Source organism: Thunnus maccoyii, chromosome 10, assembly GCF_910596095.1.
Source record: "Thunnus maccoyii chromosome 10, fThuMac1.1, whole genome shotgun sequence".
NCBI classification, from domain to species: domain Eukaryota; kingdom Metazoa; phylum Chordata; class Actinopteri; order Scombriformes; family Scombridae; genus Thunnus; species Thunnus maccoyii.
In genome coordinates, this window is record NC_056542.1 from 15,714,659 (window position 1) to 15,732,385 (window position 17,727).

Consider the following 17,727-nt stretch of genomic DNA (forward strand, 5'->3'; position numbering starts at 1 on the left):
TCGCTGGGATTTGGCCCCGGCCGTGCCGCGGTGCATGCCGGGCTGGAGGCGGACAGCTGTCTTCGGTTTGTGGAGGACCGACGTCAGTGTTTGTGCTGGTCGGTCTGGGGAAGATGGCGGAGGCTGCGGCTGTTCCCCCGCATCGGTTTTTCTGTCACTGTTGTAAGGGAGAAGTAAACCCCAAACTCCCGGTAAGGCAGACGTGTTTTTCTCCCTGTATTTATCGCATTTTCTTGTATAATCCGCGCAGTTGACAAGTCCGTCTTTATCCCAAAACACCGTGTGTTGCCACAGCTAAACCCAAGCTAGCCTGTTAGCAGTTAGCGGCGTTTGTTGTTGTTAACTCACTAAATAAACTCGTGATGTCTTGGACAAATTTTACACACCAAAAGCAAATGTCAGCAGGGTTTGTTAGGCTTGCAGTGTTTAAGACAGTTTAGTCAAACTGCTGTGCTTTTAGCTCTGCTTTGACAGCTTGAGATTATGTTGTTTTTTTGCACAAAACAACACAAACAGCTGAGAGGAAGAGGGTCTGTGCTATTTGCCTTGACATCTAGTGTTATAGACATTGTCAACATTAGTCGTTGAATGCAGCTATAACTAGATTTTCGTTTTCAGTTTTTGTTTCTGATAACACACTCTTTACGGGACGAGTTGGGGTTTTTCTTTTGGGACCAAAAACATTTTGTTTTAGTTTCAATTTCAAAGTCAAGTAAGTGAAGTGAGACTCAAAGACTCATATGCTTGTTGCTAGACTTTTACCAACTCCAAGATTCAGTCAACATAGATTTTATACATCGAGAGTAGTTTTAGTGGCTTTTCCATTTACACGCACTTGCTAGTTTATTAGGAACACTTAAATATAGCTAATGCACTCATCACAACAACAGCCATGCTATAAATGCTATTATCATGAGAGCTGTAATGTTCACTTAAAACTGTAGTAAAGAGGTGCTGATTCAACTTTATTGTCATTTTGGAGGATGTGGTTTGTTGTGGTGCAGTTGAATTGCATTTTCTTATACTGACAAAAACTGAAACATTTGTGGATTAATCGATTAGTCAATAGACAGAAAATTAATTGGCAATAATTTTTATGATCAATTCATCATTTATGTTGTTTTTTTAAAGCCCAAATGCTGCATGTTTTTCTAGTTCAGGATAGTTAACAGAATATCTTTGGGTTTGTGTCTGCTGTTTGGACAAAACAAGTGATTTGAAGAGGCCAGTTAGCATTTTAGGAAATTTTGTAGGCTTTATTTACTATTTTTTTGGCCATATATACGTCAAATGATTAATCGATTTAAACAAGAAGATTAATTAATATGTTAATAATGTTAATTACTACCCTAATACCGAGAGATTGCTTCTAACATTTAGTTTACTCTAAATTATATAAATTACGTGGTCAAAATATACCTAACAAACTGGCAACTGGGTTTATATTGTGTTATGTCCCCGGCAGTCATTGTGTGGTTAAGTCAGTCCGCAAGATTATCTCGTAGTTTGACTGAATCCTTATTTTTATGGTATGGCAGAGGGTAATTCCAGCCTGCCTAGTCACTGACTCTAAACTGGCGTGCTTGTCTCAGGCATACTCAATCCTGTGGCATGTCTTCACTGAGCCAAGTGACTGCAACACCCAAGTTTATTATCACCCCACACTACTACAGCGTATTCCAAGGACCATGTCTCAGTCATGTATCCATTTTTACAACAGATAACTTTCTTCAAGTCAATGACGCATAACTTGCATGAGCTTGTGTGAGCGACCGATTCTGCTGATGACCCTGATTTCACATCTCAAAAAACTTGAGCTAGTACAGAACTGTTAAATTGGCATGTGAATTTGTGCATGATATTATTTTGTGTTCTGTTTATAAAAGCATGGGGTAAACTCAAAATAGGTCATTTTAAAAGCAATTTTGCAACACCACTTTTTTTTATAAACCTGTCTGTATAAGTTATTATTAAATGCTGATTTCTATCCCTGAAGTTAAGAATCCCTGACTGACACTGGACAATTTATGTTCCAGCTGAACAAGCAGCAGTGTTTTCCTCATTCTATTCAATGCTTTCTGAAACCCTTGACATGTTAGGTGTGGTTGGCAGAACAGCTCTACCTCCTGGGTTACATTTGTAAAACACTAGCAGTCATCTGATTGATATTATCAGTTGCAAAGACAAACTGACATAGTGCTCTTTTTTTGACCAAGCCGGTCAGCATAATGTCTATACATATGTACTGTATGTTGTATGAGTCCCCTCTAGGGCTGGGCAACATGACAGAAATCACAATATTAATAAGAATATTTTACAGATATCTTAATATCACAATATGGCAAATACAGTATTTGCAAAATAAACACATATCTGCAACCTCCATGGTTTGATTCCAGCTGGGGTCTCCCAATGTTTCCTATCTCTCTACACTGTCAGCTGTCGAAAAGAGACGAAAAAATTAATCAGAATCAGAATCGGAATCAGAAACAGGTTTATTGCCAAGTAAGTTTTCACATACAAGTAATTTGCTTTGGTCTGATGATGCATAACAATAAACAGGACAAAAACAGGCAAGAACTGCACAATACAGGAAACATAAGTGACAAATTAACAATAAGAGATATGAAAAAATGTTATAAGAATAAGTATGATATGTCTGTTTTTTAAAAAATAATACAGCTGTGCAGTTTTGTACAGGAATGTGCAAAATATCGTCAGGGAATGTGTGCAGAAGTTCACAGTATGAAGTATAAGGATTTGTGTAATACAGAATATGTGTAAAATGTGTGTTAATGTAACACATAAGTCAGATGTGGACATGTGCGACAATCTACGTGTGATGTCAGTGATGGTCAGGATAACAGTGAGTGTCAGTGGGGGTCCTGTGCCTTGTTGATGAGGCCAGCTGCAATCGGGAAGTTCTTGTGCTGCGAGCTTTCGGTCCTGATGGACCACAGCCTTGTGTCAGAGGGGAGTGGTTTGAAGAGTTTGTGTCCAGGATGGGAGGGGTCGGACACAATCTTTCCTGCCTGCATCAGGGCCCTGAAGGCGTGCAGGTCCTGGAGGGATGGCAGGTTGCAGCCAATCACCCTCTCAGCAGAGCGAATGATATGCTGCAGTCTGCCCTGGTCCTTGGCAGTGGCAGCAGCGTACCAGATGGTGATGGAGGAAGTGAGGATGAACTCGATGGAGGTGTAGAAGTTCACCATCATTGGCTTTGACAGGTTGAACTTCTTCAGCTCCCGCAGGAAATATATCCTCTGCTGTGCCTTCTTGGTGAGGGAGCTGATGTTCAGTTCCTGGGTGATGATGGTTCCCAGGAAGTGGAGGGCCTCCAAAGTGTTGACTGGGCAGTCACACAGGGTGGTGGGGGCTGGTGGGACTGGGTTCTTTCTGAAGTCCACAACCATCTCCACTGTCTACGCTGGTCATACCAGGGCACCAGATGGTCAATCACCCCCACAGGGAAGAGAGTAGAGGGGAAAGGACGCAGCCTTGAGTGGAACCGGTGCTGATGATCTGGGAGTCAAGGACATGTTTCCCCAGCTTCATGTGCTGCTTCCTGTCAGACAGGAAGTTGGTGATCCACCTGCAGATGGAGTCAGGCACATGCATCTGGGAGAGCTTGTCCTGCAGCAGAGCCAGGATGATGGTGTTAAAGGCAGAGCTGAAATCCACAAACAGGATCCTGGCATATGAAGCAGAGGGCCATGTTTACTGCATTGTCCACAGACCTGTTGGCTCTTTAGGCAAACTGCAGGGGGGTCCAGGAGTGGATCCATGATGGTTTTAAGGTGGGACAGTACAAAGGGCTCAAAGGACTTCATGGGGGAGGTGAAAGACCAGCGTGCTTAGGTCAAGGTGACAGGTATGTTGTCATTGAATTCTGTGGTCCTTAGTTTTTTTGGGGACAGGGATGATGGTGGAAGTCTTAAAGCAGACTGGTATGTGGCATGTCTCCAGTGAGATGTTTAAAATGTCTGTGAACACCGGAGACAGATGATCGGCAAAGCGCTTCAAGGTGAAGGGAAAGGCAGAGTCTGGTCCAGATGCTTTACAGTGGTTCTGTCTCTTGAACAGTCTGTTAACGTCCCTCTCCAGGATGGAGAGAGTCGTCATTGTGGTAGGGGAGGAGGAGGCCTCTGAGGTGGGCAGTTGTGGAGAGGCCTGGGCTCTTGCTGAGGTGTGGGAGGAGAAACTGGTCCTGTTGTCTTTCAAATCGACAGTAGAACTCATTCAGGTCGTTGGCCCAATATGAGTCATTAGTGGAGTAGGGAGCTTTCGGTTTCTAGTTGGTGATCTGTCTGAGGCCCTTCCAGACAGAGGCCGAGTTGTTTTCTTAGAACTTCTGTTGAAGTTTTTCACAGTACAGTTGTTCTCTCACCGCCTTGCTAAACCTGTATTTAGACTCTTTAAACCGGTCCTTGTCCCCACTCCTAAACGCTTTGTCGCTTTCCAACCTTAGCTGTCTGACTTTAGCTGTAAACCAGGGTTTGTCATTGTTGTAACTAACCCTGGTGCGTGATGGTACACAGCTGTCCTCACAGAAGCTGATGATGATGTCACGGCCTCTGTGTAATCATCCAGACTGTTGGTGGCAGTCCTGAAAATATCCGAGTCAGTACAGTCCAAGCATGTGCGAAGATCCTCCATAACTAATATTAAAAACCTTAATAATACATTTTGTTACAATTTATAACACAATAAGATCACATCACCACAATATAATCCAGTTATTCATTTGAAAGAAGATTTGTCTGCAACTACTTAGATCATCATTTTAGTCATATTTCAAGCAAAACTGCCAAATATTTTTAGTTCCAGCATCTCCCATGTGAGAATGTGCTGCTTTTCACTGCTTTTTATCACTGGCAACTGAATATCTTTGGCTTTTGGACAGTTGGTCGGACAAAGATTTCATAGGTCGCCTTGGGTTCAAGGAAATTATTATGAGCATTTTTAACACTTCAGGGGTTTCATTTATTAACTCATAAAACATGGACATTACAGTGCTCCCATCCTAATCAACCAAACTGTCTTTGTCCTGTCTCTTTCTAGGAGTACATCTGTCCAAGATGTGATTCAGGGTTTATAGAGGAAGTAACAGAAGATTCCAGGTAAGGGACATATGTCTGTCTCACATCTCCACACAACATGAGATTTTATGGCCTGTTAGTGTTAGTCTGGCACAAAAGTAGATAGATGAGCTGTTATAGGTTTTCTTGTGCTTATTTACAAGAACCTACATGTTGCAACATGTAGTTATACTGTGCAGTGAACACTAAACCTGAATATGTGCAGAGGGTTCAGTACACTTTGCTAATAATGCGTCTTTTGTCCCCTTGTGTGCTCTTTCCCTCAGTCTCCTAGAGGGTGGCGCTAATGGGATAGATGACACAGCCACACAGTTTGCAGAGGTATGATTTCATCTGAGGGGATTTTGGGAGAAGAGGGTGGTGTAGGGGGAAAAAAAGGATTGATTGTGATAATTGTCTGTGTTTTCATTAACTTCGTCTTCTTCTTTTCCTTCCTTTGTCTCCACTCACCTGTCCTTCATTTTCTAATTACATGCTGGCTTCCTCTCTTCTCGCCTCTTTCTATGTCTGAAACTCCCACTCTCTTCAAACCCTTACCTGTCGTATCCCAACATCTCTGTAGTTATGGCACCTGTTGTTACTGGAGCGGCCGTTTACAACAGACAGCGACAACCCTGACTCAGAACCCCGGCTCCCTGGAGGGCGCTTGGGAAGTCTCAGTGACCTGGGAGGGTTGGGAGGTGGACCAATCGGGGGGTCAGTCCCAGCAGGCCTAGGGGGACCCATGGGGGGTCTACTAGGAGCTGGGGAACACTGGGGACCAGGACGTCCCCCTCGCCTGCACAGCCAGAGGAGATACCGGTCCAGAGGCAGCAGCAGGCCCGACCGCTCGCCCGCTGTGGAAGGGTGAGTAACTGACTGTTCAACCTCACCCACTCATCCATCCGTCTTCCTCACTGGCCATTTGGCTCTCCTCTCCGCCTTGCATACTCCCACTTATAATAATGACAGTGCTATTTATGCACTCACATGTTCTTATTTTTGGTGATCACATAAACTATACCTAACTAACTAATTTCTCTCTCTTTCTTCCTTGTCTCAGGATTGTACAACAGTTTCTTGCCGGTCTCTTCGCCAACTCTGGAGTCCCCGGCTCACCTCCCCTCTCATGGTAAGATGACACTAATTTAGTGTCACGGTGTTTGAATTAAAGCATCTATTTTAAACTTAGATTATTTTTTATCAACTTGTGCTGCCTGCGTCTCTTTCAGGACGGGGATGCTGCACTCTAACCCAGGGGATTACGCCTGGGGGCAGGGAGGGTTAGACGCAGTGATAACACAGGTAAACCGAACTTAATGTAACTTCATACCAACTTTGTTTTCTTGTCACATTTTAATTTCTCTTCAGTTTACCTGTGTGTGTGTGTGTGTGTGTATGTGTATGTAGTTACTAGGTCAGTTGGAGAACACAGGACCTCCACCAGCAGAGAAAGAGAAGATCTCTTCTCTCCCAACTGTTAATATCTCTCAGGAACAAGCAGGTGAGACATTTCTCATTTTTTGCACTCTGTCTCACCATGTTTCTGTTGTCCTTCAACTACAAATTGTAACATTTCTTTTGGACACAGTTTGAGCTGTCAATATAATCCTCTGCATGTAATACCTTAATTTAGAAAGTTAGCTAAGCACACACCTTTGGTTTGACCATCTGCTCGTGAATCTAAGTTTATCGGTGAAGTCATAACCAAGTTCTTAGTAACTAGCAGCTAACTTTAAAGTAGTGATTTACAATAGAGTTGCATCAGAACAACTTGTTACCAGTGTGTCAGTCTGTGTGCTATCCTGTCAGAAAGCGATCAATAATGTCATGACAGAAGTCAACTACATCACCTCTGTAAAGTTAGGTATGGCTTTGTTTTATTTGAATGCTTACATGGAGACTCGTGTTTCATAATAAGAAGTATTCATGTCGTTTAATGAGACAAGAAAATATCCAATTTATGCTACCTAATAGTAGATGTAGATATTTACAGCTATAACAACTAATCTCTGAATATGAACTAGTTTGTGCAATGCATTCTGCTTTAATTTGTGATATAAAAATCCCACTTGAACTGAAACATGGCCAAGATTGAATTTATGAAGAGCTGGAACAACTGGCTGCTGTTTCTCATGTGTTGGTAATTCAGCCGAATCCATGCTTTATGCATAACAGAAATCAGTGCACTAATTATATCTCTTCTCTTTAAAAACTGGGTAATAACACATTTGTCATCATGTAAATACATGCTTATTTGTTAAGAAGTTCGTGCAGCACTTGCATATAGCATGAAAAGTCACTCGTGGTTATATTCTGTTGCTGCCTGCCAGGAGAAAACTCTGAAACTTTGTCTGTTCGGGATGAGATGTCCATTAACCTTGAGAGCAGTTTGGGCCATAAATAACTTTTAAGATGATGTCTTTTTGCATGCTGGTCTTTCACCTCCCCCATTTTCTTCCAAGCCTTCTTCGAGTCTGTTTTCAACTTCCTCTTCTGTCTAAGTTGTCCTGTTTACCACAGATCTGTAGCTGTGTGGTTGCGGTTTTGCAGCCCAGCTTTTGCAGGGCTGTTGATTGCTGACTTACCTAAATAACTGGCGATCTGTGTGCTTTTTTCAGGCCTGAAGGCTTCAAAAATAAATTTTTTGCTCCTGTGTTTTCAGTCAATACGAAACCATGCTTAGCACCCTTAATATTATTTTAATATTCTGCTAAGAAATTTTACCTACTGTAACTTTTAGAACGAGGCATTCTCAAGTTATTATAGTGACTGATGATTACTACTGAAAAACATGAGGGTATTGATATCAGGTAAGTTATGAAATCACATTTCTATCGTGTCTCCTGCAGACTGCTGTATGGAATGTCCGGTGTGCAAAGAGGACTTTGGGGTGGGAGAGCCTGTCAGACAGCTACCCTGCAACCACTTCTTTCATTCAGACTGTATAGTACCATGGCTGGAAATGGTGAGTCACAGCAAAGTAGGCAGAACTTTTTGGACTAGACTCAAGACATAGATCCTTAATGACATGTAGTAGTGTATATGAGATATGCACCATACTCATGAGGGTATTAAAGGGGACATGTGATTTTCTGTTATTTTTATACTGGTATAATGTTGGACACCTATGTTAAACAAGGTCAAAGGTCCAAAACTTTAGGTGAATATATGTAAGAATGCTGCTTGAAAGTCAAAAGCCCAGGCTTCAGCCTGCTCCGAACGCTTTATTTGCAAAGTTACCTCTACTTCCTCCTTGTGATGACATCAGATTGTTCGTGCGTGCCCACAAACGGAGATTGTTCCATTGCTTGTTTGTGTTACATATTTGGATTGGTTTTGGGCTCAAACATGTTTTGATGTATTTTTAGAACTTTTCATGTCAAGAAAAGAATGAGTAAAATAAGTGGAATCCTACTACTGATATGAGTTTACGTAGCCTCCAGATCCTGCTGAGGGACAGTTTCCATTGTGGGCACATTGTGAGGGAGGCCTTAAAGAGACAGGAGCTAAAATGGCCTGTTTGAGACAGAGGCTGAACTGAGGGGCTGTCTGAAGAGCCAGTATAAGATAAATAAGGATTTTTTAAAACTGTAACTCACAAAGTTATTCCAGTAGAGCCTCAGAATAGAAATATAGACCTGCGAATGTGGATGATATGTTCCCTTTAGGAACTTACAGAAACATATGCTTTAGTTCTCTGGGAATCACCACTGAAACATTAGGGCATATTTTAGGATTGCTTCTGTTTAATGAATGTCTGTCTAATACTGGATTTTGGGGGCTGATACCAATATTAGGGAGTATAATATAATCTTATATATATACAGAATATATACATAAACACACATTTTTTGCAATGATCCCTCAAATGTGGCTATCAAACACATGTGATGAAGATATGTAATGGAGACATTAAATTTTATAGTTTAACAATAAACTTCATTTTATAAAATGACATCAGTGCACTGAAACAGTGAACTTCACTGCGAATTTAATAATTATAAATTGCCATAAATAAAAAAACATGAACAAAAAAAACATATATACGTATATATTAAACTTGAATTAAGAAAAAGGATAAAATATATATAAAATGCTGCCTACATAACTTTAAAAAATAAAAACAAATATTGGCGTATATCAGACAACATATACGCTGATATCGATATATCTATGATAGGCCAATATCGGCTGACCCATATATCGGTCAGGCTCTAATTCAAAGTCAATGAACAACCGCAGCATCATGAAAAATAGGACTAGAATAAGAATTCATCTGTTAAAACTCTAGTCAGACACTTATGAGAAAACTGCTCAAAACTAATGTTGTCTACATGTTGTTCACAGCATGACACGTGTCCAGTGTGTAGGAAGAGTTTGAATGGAGAAGACAGCAGCAGCCAGCCCTCGTCAGAGTCCCCCTCCCTCTCCATGGACCCTCGCACACAGGAGAGATGGTCCTTCTGAGACGCCCACCTGTCTCATCCCTCAGTTCCCCTCGCCTACATCCAATGACACACAGAGAAGCCAAAACGCTTCTCACTTTCCTCTGTTTCACCTCTGTTGCAGTCATAATCATCTCAGTTTGATTTTTTTTTTTTTTTTTTGTATTTTTCTTTTGTGTTTTAATGCCTTTCTCCTGATCCATGTACACAAACACCCATACAGACGTCTCTTTTTTTTTTTTTTTTTTGCCTAATAACAAACCAGCCTCGATTGATGATCAAGCCCATGTCCTCTCTACTTCCACCTCTCAAGCCAACTCCTTTTCCATCTTTTCTGGAAATGCACTGCTGCAATACACTATTGTGGAGAAATGCCAGACTTTATATAATATACTGTTCTCTCTTTATTTGCCCGATGATTCGCTGAAACCTGCAACTGAGCCCTGTAGGGGTTAATTTCACTCTCGGCATTTACAGGAGCTGAATGTAAAAACATGAACACCTGAACAATATATGAGCCCTGCAATAAATTTTATATTTATGAAGGGTGTAATGGCTATTTTTTGTCGAGATTGAGTCAGATTTTGATTGATCTCTAAGGTTATTTATTATGGTGGCATTTATATTGGATTACATTGTAAAGGTGTTCATGGTATTGCGTCCACCCTCTGTAGTATACTTCAATTAAAGATGCAACTGAGTATTTTATAGGAATAATGTTGAGTTGTTGCTGTTTAACGCTCACTTATGGGAGCTGTGACATCATATGAAAGCAAGGGATTCCTCACACCTTTCGGGACTCATCTACATCTAAAAAAAAAAAAATTAAATGTCGTACCAGTAAGGGAATAAAATTCAAATCTTCGGAGCTCGGCCCATAATCTAACGCTTTAGATTTCCTCCTCTTGGTGTATATATTATAGACAGATGGCATCCCTGTGTCATTTTATTCCTCTGTTGATGACTGTCTTATGTTTCGCATTTTTATCACTTTTTTTAATGTAAATAATTTTAGTCCAACAACTTATGGTTTGCAAAGGAAAAAAAAACATTGAGAATGGAGACACAAATGTGAAATACCTGGTTATCAAACTGTATATTATATATATGAGAAAAAAATGTCTATGATGTATTAATAAATTGACAAAAAAACTTATCAGTTGAATTTTCATTGTGTCATGTTATGATCTGTGCATCCACGAAGCATCCGATCAGTTTTAAACATCCATTGAAACGACATATTAAGGCTGAACAGTGTGTGCTTTATTTAAAATTAAAAACAAATTAAATAGCAACAGTGAAAGGCATTTACAAACTCTGTACATTATTTATATTCTTTAGAGATGTGAAAGAGGTCACTTCAAGCATCTTATTAGTTAAAAGTCAAAAGGGCACCAGTTGCACTTCAGCAGGTCACTCTGGTGTTGATACATTCATTACTTTTCCTGATCACAAATCAGTGCAGAAAAAAAACATTTTAGGATTATAAATGAAAACTAAATGAGGTGAGGTTGCTCTTGTTTGCAGAAGGTTAATTTAAGTAACCTGAAATCACTAAAGCTGTGCCAAAAAGCACAGCAGATAAGAAAATAATTTAGAATCTGTTAATTTAAAAAAAAAATGTGCGTGAGTGGCTCGATACTGAAAAAGTATTCCATGTAATAACTGTTTTGTTAATGTTGATGTTCCAGATGTAAAGGCTTACATTCAGGAGAAACATGTGTGAACCTGTACTAATGATCAGTGTGTGTTCCAAGCAAGTGTGAGTAAGGAATGAGCCGGAGCTGTGCAGGGGATGTAGCCCACAGCGGGATCCCAGACTTCAAACTGGATCTCTGATGACGACCTACAAAAAAACACAAACACATAGTTCAGTAGAATGAATAAAGTCATTCATGCGAAAATTTATTAAAGATCCCCTCTAGAAATGTTTTAAGATGTATATAAAATACCCTATTTTGAATAATAATTTCTGTCCAATATGTTTGTCCACAAAAAAAGGTTAATTATCTCGTTATAATGACATCTCCCCCGTTTCCCTTATTAAAGTCAAGTCTAAATCTAATTTATTTATAGAGCACATTTAAAAACAACAGTTGAATTACAGAAAAATGTAAAACACAGTTAAATAATTAAAACAAAACAAAATAAACAGATAGGTAAATATAATAACAATGGGTTATGGGTGGGTCATTAGCTGGGATTTAAAGGTAGTGATAGATGGGGAGGATCTGACAGCGAGGGGCAAACTGTTCCACAGTCTGGCAGCATCGATGGAAAAAGCTCGGTCACCTTTTTGACCGGGAACATGGAACAGAGAGAAGTAACTGATCACAGGATCTGAGGGGTCTGGATATAGAATATGGACTGAGGAGATCACATTCAGAGCTTTAAAAATAAATAAAAGAATCTTAAAATCAATTATGTATTTCACTGGTAACCAATGGAGGGAGGCCAGTACAGGGGTGATGTGGTCTCTTTTTTTTGGTGCCAGTGAGGAGTCTCGCTGCTGCATTTTGAACCACTTGCAGACAAGAACGAGGACTGACTGACTCCCATGTGAAGGGGGTTGCAGTAGTCGAGACGTGAGGTGATGAAAGCGTATAAAATGTCTCCAGATGAAGAATCTAACTAGAATCTATGAATACCAGGACTAGACATAAGATGTCTCCTACTTCACTGAAAAGTCAATTCCCAGTGTTTGTGCACTGGAGGCTTCAAGTTTCTGCATCACACGTGTAAGTTGCATACTTGCCCATCATTGGCTCCAAACTAGTTGTGATGTCACAAATCATGCTCGCAAGTACGTGCATTAAACTGGGAGAAACTTTCCTTCTTCAGCAGATGAAGGTGAAAACAGATTTCTAGTGTCAAACTCTGCACATTCATCACTCTGCACAGTGCTCGAACATCCAACTGAAGCAACAAGAAGAAAAACACATTTTTGAGAGGAGGAGGACTTTAAACACTTTCCACATACAGTACCTGTTGAGTATGATGAGCACCACCGAGCCGTCCGGTCTGATGAAGGCAGAGGATTCCAAGTCTGTTGCTACGCTGGCAGACACACCCACTCTCTGAGACCCCTCCCACAGGAACTTACTGTGTCAAAAAAGGAAATTTCTTCAGATCTCATTTGACTGCCTGACAGGTGAAATATGCCATTCAGCATGAACAGTAAGAATGTAAGACTAAATCCTAGTCTGCTACCTGAAGTGGGCCATGCTGTAGAAGGTCGGCTGCTTGTAGAAGACGTCTCGCTGTGCATCCACTATCACAGGGCTGTCCACGAAGTTTTTAACCCAGTTTGGCCCACCAGTCTGGTCCAACGCAAGGTTCCAGTCAGTCCAGCCCACCACATAATGATTTAAATCCTGCCATGGAAAAAAAACCACACACATAGTTGAGTATTTGGCAACTCATCTGTGTTTTGTAACATTGTAGTAACATCTGTAAGTCAAGCTAATGGACTGGTGCCAGGTGTTTAGTTTAAATTTCACAAGGACAGCACATCTACATAAACACATCTCTCCTGATTCTCAAGAAGTCCAGGGAATGAATGCAACCATGACAAAACGGATAAAAAGAAGAGAGTCCAATTTCCTTTGAGAGAGAGAGAGAGAGAGAGAGAGAGAGAGAGAGAGAGAGAGAGAGAGAGAGAGAGAGAGAGAGAGAAAGAAGAAACAAAACACCAGTTCCAGCTTGCTTTGATGGCCTGCAGGCAGTATCTGGAGAGCGTGCAGCAGAGTGCAACTTCTAAACCTGCGCGGCAGCGTTGAGGGAGGTGACTCACCTTCCTGGAACAACTCACGGCTTGTCAAGTCTCACATCTGTTACCGTGGATCTGACTGAACAAGCATAACCCTCATGCAAAAGATAAAAAACGATCTTACCTGTAGAATGTCATGTGCGTACTGTTCAGCCCTGTCCCAGCTCCCCAGCTTCACCCCTCTGTCCAGTGGGTTCCAGCCAGCGCAGGCCTCAGTGCCAAACAGGTAATACTCTGGGTAGAGGTGATGGGTGACTCCCAGGCTTATCTCAGCTGGGACAAGGCCGTCCATGTACCAGTGGACTGCCACACCGTGAATGTACCTTCCTGCATGAACATCATTTAAGACCTGGAGGGACAAGAGGAGACAAGACTTGATTTAAAGCGTGCTTTCATGTAAATGCGTGCAAGTACGGCACGCATGTATCTCCTCTTTTGAAAGCCCCTTTATAGAAAGAGCTTTGTTTAGTTTTTTTTCCTTCTTGTTTTTCCTCCTTTTCCCTAAAGACATGGTTTAGATTCTCTATGAAAAACAAACTTATCTCAGCTACAACACAAAACAAAGGCCTTTCTTCTGTTTGATTCCTATCAGCTGCATTATCCCTTTTAGCATCTTCCCTCCATGTTAACCATTTGGAGCTCAAAGCTGTGAAAAGTCCTTTATTCCTGCAGTTGCTTTACTACTGACTGAATGGTAGCTGACTACATTTGTTTTAGCTTTCTCTTCGCATCTAAACTATTTTATTCTATTTTAGAGACCAATTTTGGCTCAAGGACAGCTGTGAGTAAGTGGACCTTGAGCTAAGATTGTAAACTGGTGTTTCCAAGGTCAAGAATGAACCATCATGTTCAACTTTTTTTTTGCTTGTTTATCTTATGTGTCTAATTTTGTCTATTTAAGTTATTGTGAACTGTGTTCTGCACTTACTGTTTTTAAGTTGTTGGGTTTTTTTTTTTTTTACATATTCTCTTTTGTTGTATGGATTTTATGTTGATTTCTTTTCTGCAACACCAGCGTAGTCTCAGGTAAAATAAAGTTTACCGTGACCTCTCCCACTATCTCTCTGTCCTTGGACTCACCACTTTAGCCCAGTGAGGCAGCAGCAGGCGGTTGTCATCTAGTATGAGGATATGCGTGTGTGGGTATGACGAAGCTTGCAGCGCAGGGCCCAAATCCAAGGCCACCCAGTCCCTCTGCTCCTCAGGAGTGAAGCCCAGGGCCTGGAAACTGCAGAGAGACAAAAATACTTCTCACTCTGTGATCAAATTTAGGAGCCATGATGCTCAATTTTGTGTCACATCTTTTGTTTGTATATAAAATCCTGTGAGGAGAGACCTGTAGTTTGTCATCTGCCCTGCAGAGGGCTCATTCCCTGTAGTCAGTGCCCAGAAGGTCAAGTTATATTTAGCATATTCCTCAAGGAACCTGGCAGGAAAGAGGGAAAAAAACAACCATCAGAATAAATTTCCCATGTATGAAGAATTATCAAAATGTTGAGATAAAGCAACATGTAACCTGATGTAGTAGTGAGCCCAGGTTTTATGCTCTTTGCCCCCTGGCTGGCCCTTCAAGGAGCCCTTTCCTGTGAGTGCACCATTAGTTTTCATCCAGGCGGGGGCACTCCAGGCGCTGCCCAGCAAAGACAGGGGGTGAGGAGACAAGGCCTGGGCACGCTGCAGCAGAGGGATCTGAGAGGAAGAGGAGGAGGAGAGATGAGAGGGATGAACTGAATGACGTTTGTGTGTGTGTGTGTGTGAGAGAGAGAGAGAGAGAGAGACAGAGAGAGAGTAGGAGAAGAGAGAGACCTTCATGTTGATGTCCTCGGGGGCCAGTGTGAAATTGTCCAGGCTGTAGTCTCCATGTGTGTCAGCGTAGGTGTACAGACGGGTAGAGAAGTCACAGCTGGCCATGGGCACACGCACCACGCTGTAGCCGATACCTGCCAGACACACAGCATCACTGCCAAGTAGATAATAATTCAGCACTATCATTTATTTTCCGTTAGCTAAACCATATTGTGATGACATGTTTAGAAATGTTGTTCAAATGAGTGATTCCAAGCAAGTTGTAATGAAAATCTAACAAAATGAGTTATTGAAGCTTTTCTTTTACACATATAAAGAGTTTAGTCTCAGGTAAGTGATTCTGCATACATTTGTCATATCATGATATATACTGTAGATTAAAAGATATCCTTTTTAATACCCTAACTTAAACCCTCTTATAACAACTGCTATCAATGATGCTGCACGATGTGATGATGATTCTGACAATGTGGGGCCCTGAATAACTTGTACATAGAGACACCTTTCACAAAATATGTTAAATGCATTTTCTGTTGGAGCGGGATGACCGTTGCTATGTGAAAAACACAGGTTGCTATGTGTCCATATATGGGCCCAAAAATGACACAGAAAATAAACAAATGTGGAAATCAATGAATTAATGCCTGAATAAATGTAGAAATAAATGAAAAAATGTAGAAATAATGTGGAAATAAATAAAGAAATGTGGATAAAAAAGAAATGTAGAGATGAATGAATAAATACATTAAATTTTATATATATAAAACAACTGGCATATGAACAGTCACAGTAGTTTTTTATGTATTATTACTCTGCAGTTGCATAGAAAGAGGTGTGTGTTCAGTGGTTATAGGTGTCCACATACTTTTGGCCATATAAAATACCTTCAGCGGAGAAGTACTGTCGTAGCAGCTGGTCCTGTGCTCCAGCAGAGAGGGACAGGATGTTGATGGCTGCTGCATCTGTCATGGCTCCACCAAACCCCCTGATCTTCTGGTACTTCTGGTAGGGAACAATGGTCAACCTGAGGCCTGAAAAGAGACACATGAACAACAAAACAAAAAACACCTTCTCCAGCACCTCTGATATTGCAATAAAAGCTCACAATCTGCTCACTCACCTGCTCCGGTTCTGTTAACCTGGACTTGACCCTGGCCCGCCTCTAGTCTGCTGCCCGCCCTGCTGCTCAGGTAAGAGAGGTACTGTCCCAGAGGAGGGAGGGTGACTGATCCCACACTGTCACAGTAAGTTGAATTACACTCACACACCACAGAGTCATGGCCAAAGTCCCTGGCAACACATTTATTGCTTCCTGGAAGAAGAAAAATAAGTCAGAGAAACATTTTTTTTTCAGTGTGACAGTGAAGAATGATTTACTTAACAAGCAAGCAACTTGTTAAGTAAATCAGCTGTTTTCTTTGGTGTTGTATTACCTGTACAGAGAGTCACTTCTACTGTGAGGAAAACAAGGACCAATAGGACAGATGATGACAATGACAACGCCATTTTATCTGGAAACAAAGTAGATCCAAATTAGGCTCCGGAAGTATGAAATTTAACTAACAAAATCAGGCAGCATTTCAGACTAAAAACGGCAAATGAACAATGACACAACTGCTCTGTCCATTTAGCTGACACACACACATTCATTGTTTTGTCATTCAGAGCACTTTAGAGGAGATCATCTCACTTTAGAGGATCCGGACAGAGACTCTCGCATGTCCTGCGGGTTAACTCAAGTATTTACACTGAGGCGTCACCTCAACTTTGTCCAAGCTGCCATACTAACGGCTCCCAGGCTGTTGGTAGTTTGTTTTTGACGATCCGGTCATGTGATCCTGTCAACGATCACGTGAACAACCGCGCAATGATGTATAACTGCCGCCAGGTGGTGCTGTTTCACAAAATGAGTTAGAATAAAAGATTGGACTTGTTTGACCTTTTGTGTTGTTTTGACATGGTTGTATAATATCTTCTCATAATAGATAATATCTGTTCTATAATACATCCATGTATTTTGATCTCATTCAGGATAAGCTTTTTGTTTATAATGACACAGGTTTTTGTGCTGTTGTCAAAACTAAAACATTCATTGCTTGAATTCATTTAAAGAGACACATGACAACCTACTAGTTTCCCTGGTTTCCTGAACATATTAAGAAAAGAGTCATTAAAGGCACCTTAAATTCAGATTTTTTAAATTGTCATAGGCTGATTGGTTGATATCATTATCCCTTAGAAAAAAGTCCCTGTTCTGAATTTGGTAAAACTGCATTTTTGGATGACTCACCAGACAAAACTACATAACAATTCATAACCTTATCCTATTGTGCAATATGTAATTGTTGTAAATTATTTTTTTATGTGACTGTTAGATACTCTACGCTGCCTTTTGGCAAAGTCTCTCTTGAACAAGACAGCATATCTCAAGAGTTTTTGGTTAAATTAAGGCTCAATAAGAAATAAATTAATAACAGAAACTGATGTAATTGAATCTTTCTCCATGGTGTCTGGCTTACATCTGAATACCAATGACTGTGAACTTTTAGCAATTAAAGATTGCATGTTGACTTTGGTATTGCTCTAAAAAAAGAAAGTGTCACTATGGATTTGAACTGATAATCAT

The 17,727-nt window shown here is 40.8% G+C and overlaps 2 protein-coding genes across 2 annotated transcripts; one reads left to right on the forward strand and one right to left on the reverse strand.

The window, feature by feature from the left end:
- The first annotated feature begins 42 nt into the window (after positions 1-42).
- On the forward strand, positions 43-10,682 carry rnf115a (ring finger protein 115a). Its single transcript, XM_042423566.1, has 9 exons — positions 43-191; positions 5,062-5,120; positions 5,366-5,420; positions 5,662-5,945; positions 6,142-6,210; positions 6,311-6,383; positions 6,489-6,582; positions 7,931-8,046; positions 9,429-10,682. The coding sequence occupies exons 1-9, from the start codon at positions 114-116 to the stop codon at positions 9,546-9,548; spliced, it is 948 nt and encodes a 315-aa protein (XP_042279500.1). The 5' UTR covers positions 43-113; the 3' UTR covers positions 9,549-10,682.
- An 85-nt stretch (positions 10,683-10,767) lies between these two features.
- Positions 10,768-16,938, reverse strand: gba (glucosidase, beta, acid). The gene is made up of 12 exons (XM_042423556.1): positions 16,792-16,938; positions 16,535-16,612; positions 16,222-16,413; positions 15,986-16,132; positions 15,102-15,235; positions 14,812-14,984; positions 14,632-14,721; positions 14,376-14,523; positions 13,420-13,644; positions 12,737-12,900; positions 12,512-12,628; positions 10,768-11,372 (listed from the first exon to the last, which is right to left on the reverse strand). Exons 2-12 carry the CDS (start codon positions 16,605-16,607, stop codon positions 11,267-11,269), a joined length of 1,569 nt encoding a protein of 522 aa, XP_042279490.1. The 5' UTR covers positions 16,608-16,612; positions 16,792-16,938; the 3' UTR covers positions 10,768-11,266.
- Between the last annotated feature and the right edge of the window lie 789 nt (positions 16,939-17,727).

What these genes read in the sequence shown, in the direction of transcription:
- rnf115a (XM_042423566.1), top strand. Translation starts at nt 114, where the DNA reads ATGGCGGAGGCTGCGGCTGTTCCCCCGCATCGGTTTTTCTGTCACTGT. An exon ending in TAGACGCAGTGATAACACAG is followed by an intron (nt 6,384 to 6,488) that starts GTAAACCGAACT and finishes ATGTGTATGTAG; the next exon opens with TTACTAGGTCAGTTGGAGAA. An exon ending in TATCTCTCAGGAACAAGCAG is followed by an intron (nt 6,583 to 7,930) that starts GTGAGACATTTC and finishes TGTCTCCTGCAG; the next exon opens with ACTGCTGTATGGAATGTCCG.
- gba (XM_042423556.1), bottom strand. Translation starts at nt 16,607, where the DNA reads ATGGCGTTGTCATTGTCATCATCTGTCCTATTGGTCCTTGTTTTCCTC. An exon ending in GGTTAACAGAACCGGAGCAG is followed by an intron (nt 16,133 to 16,221) that starts GTGAGTGAGCAG and finishes GTCTCTTTTCAG; the next exon opens with GCCTCAGGTTGACCATTGTT. An exon ending in CCGAGGACATCAACATGAAG is followed by an intron (nt 14,985 to 15,101) that starts GTCTCTCTCTTC and finishes TCTTCCTCTCAG; the next exon opens with ATCCCTCTGCTGCAGCGTGC.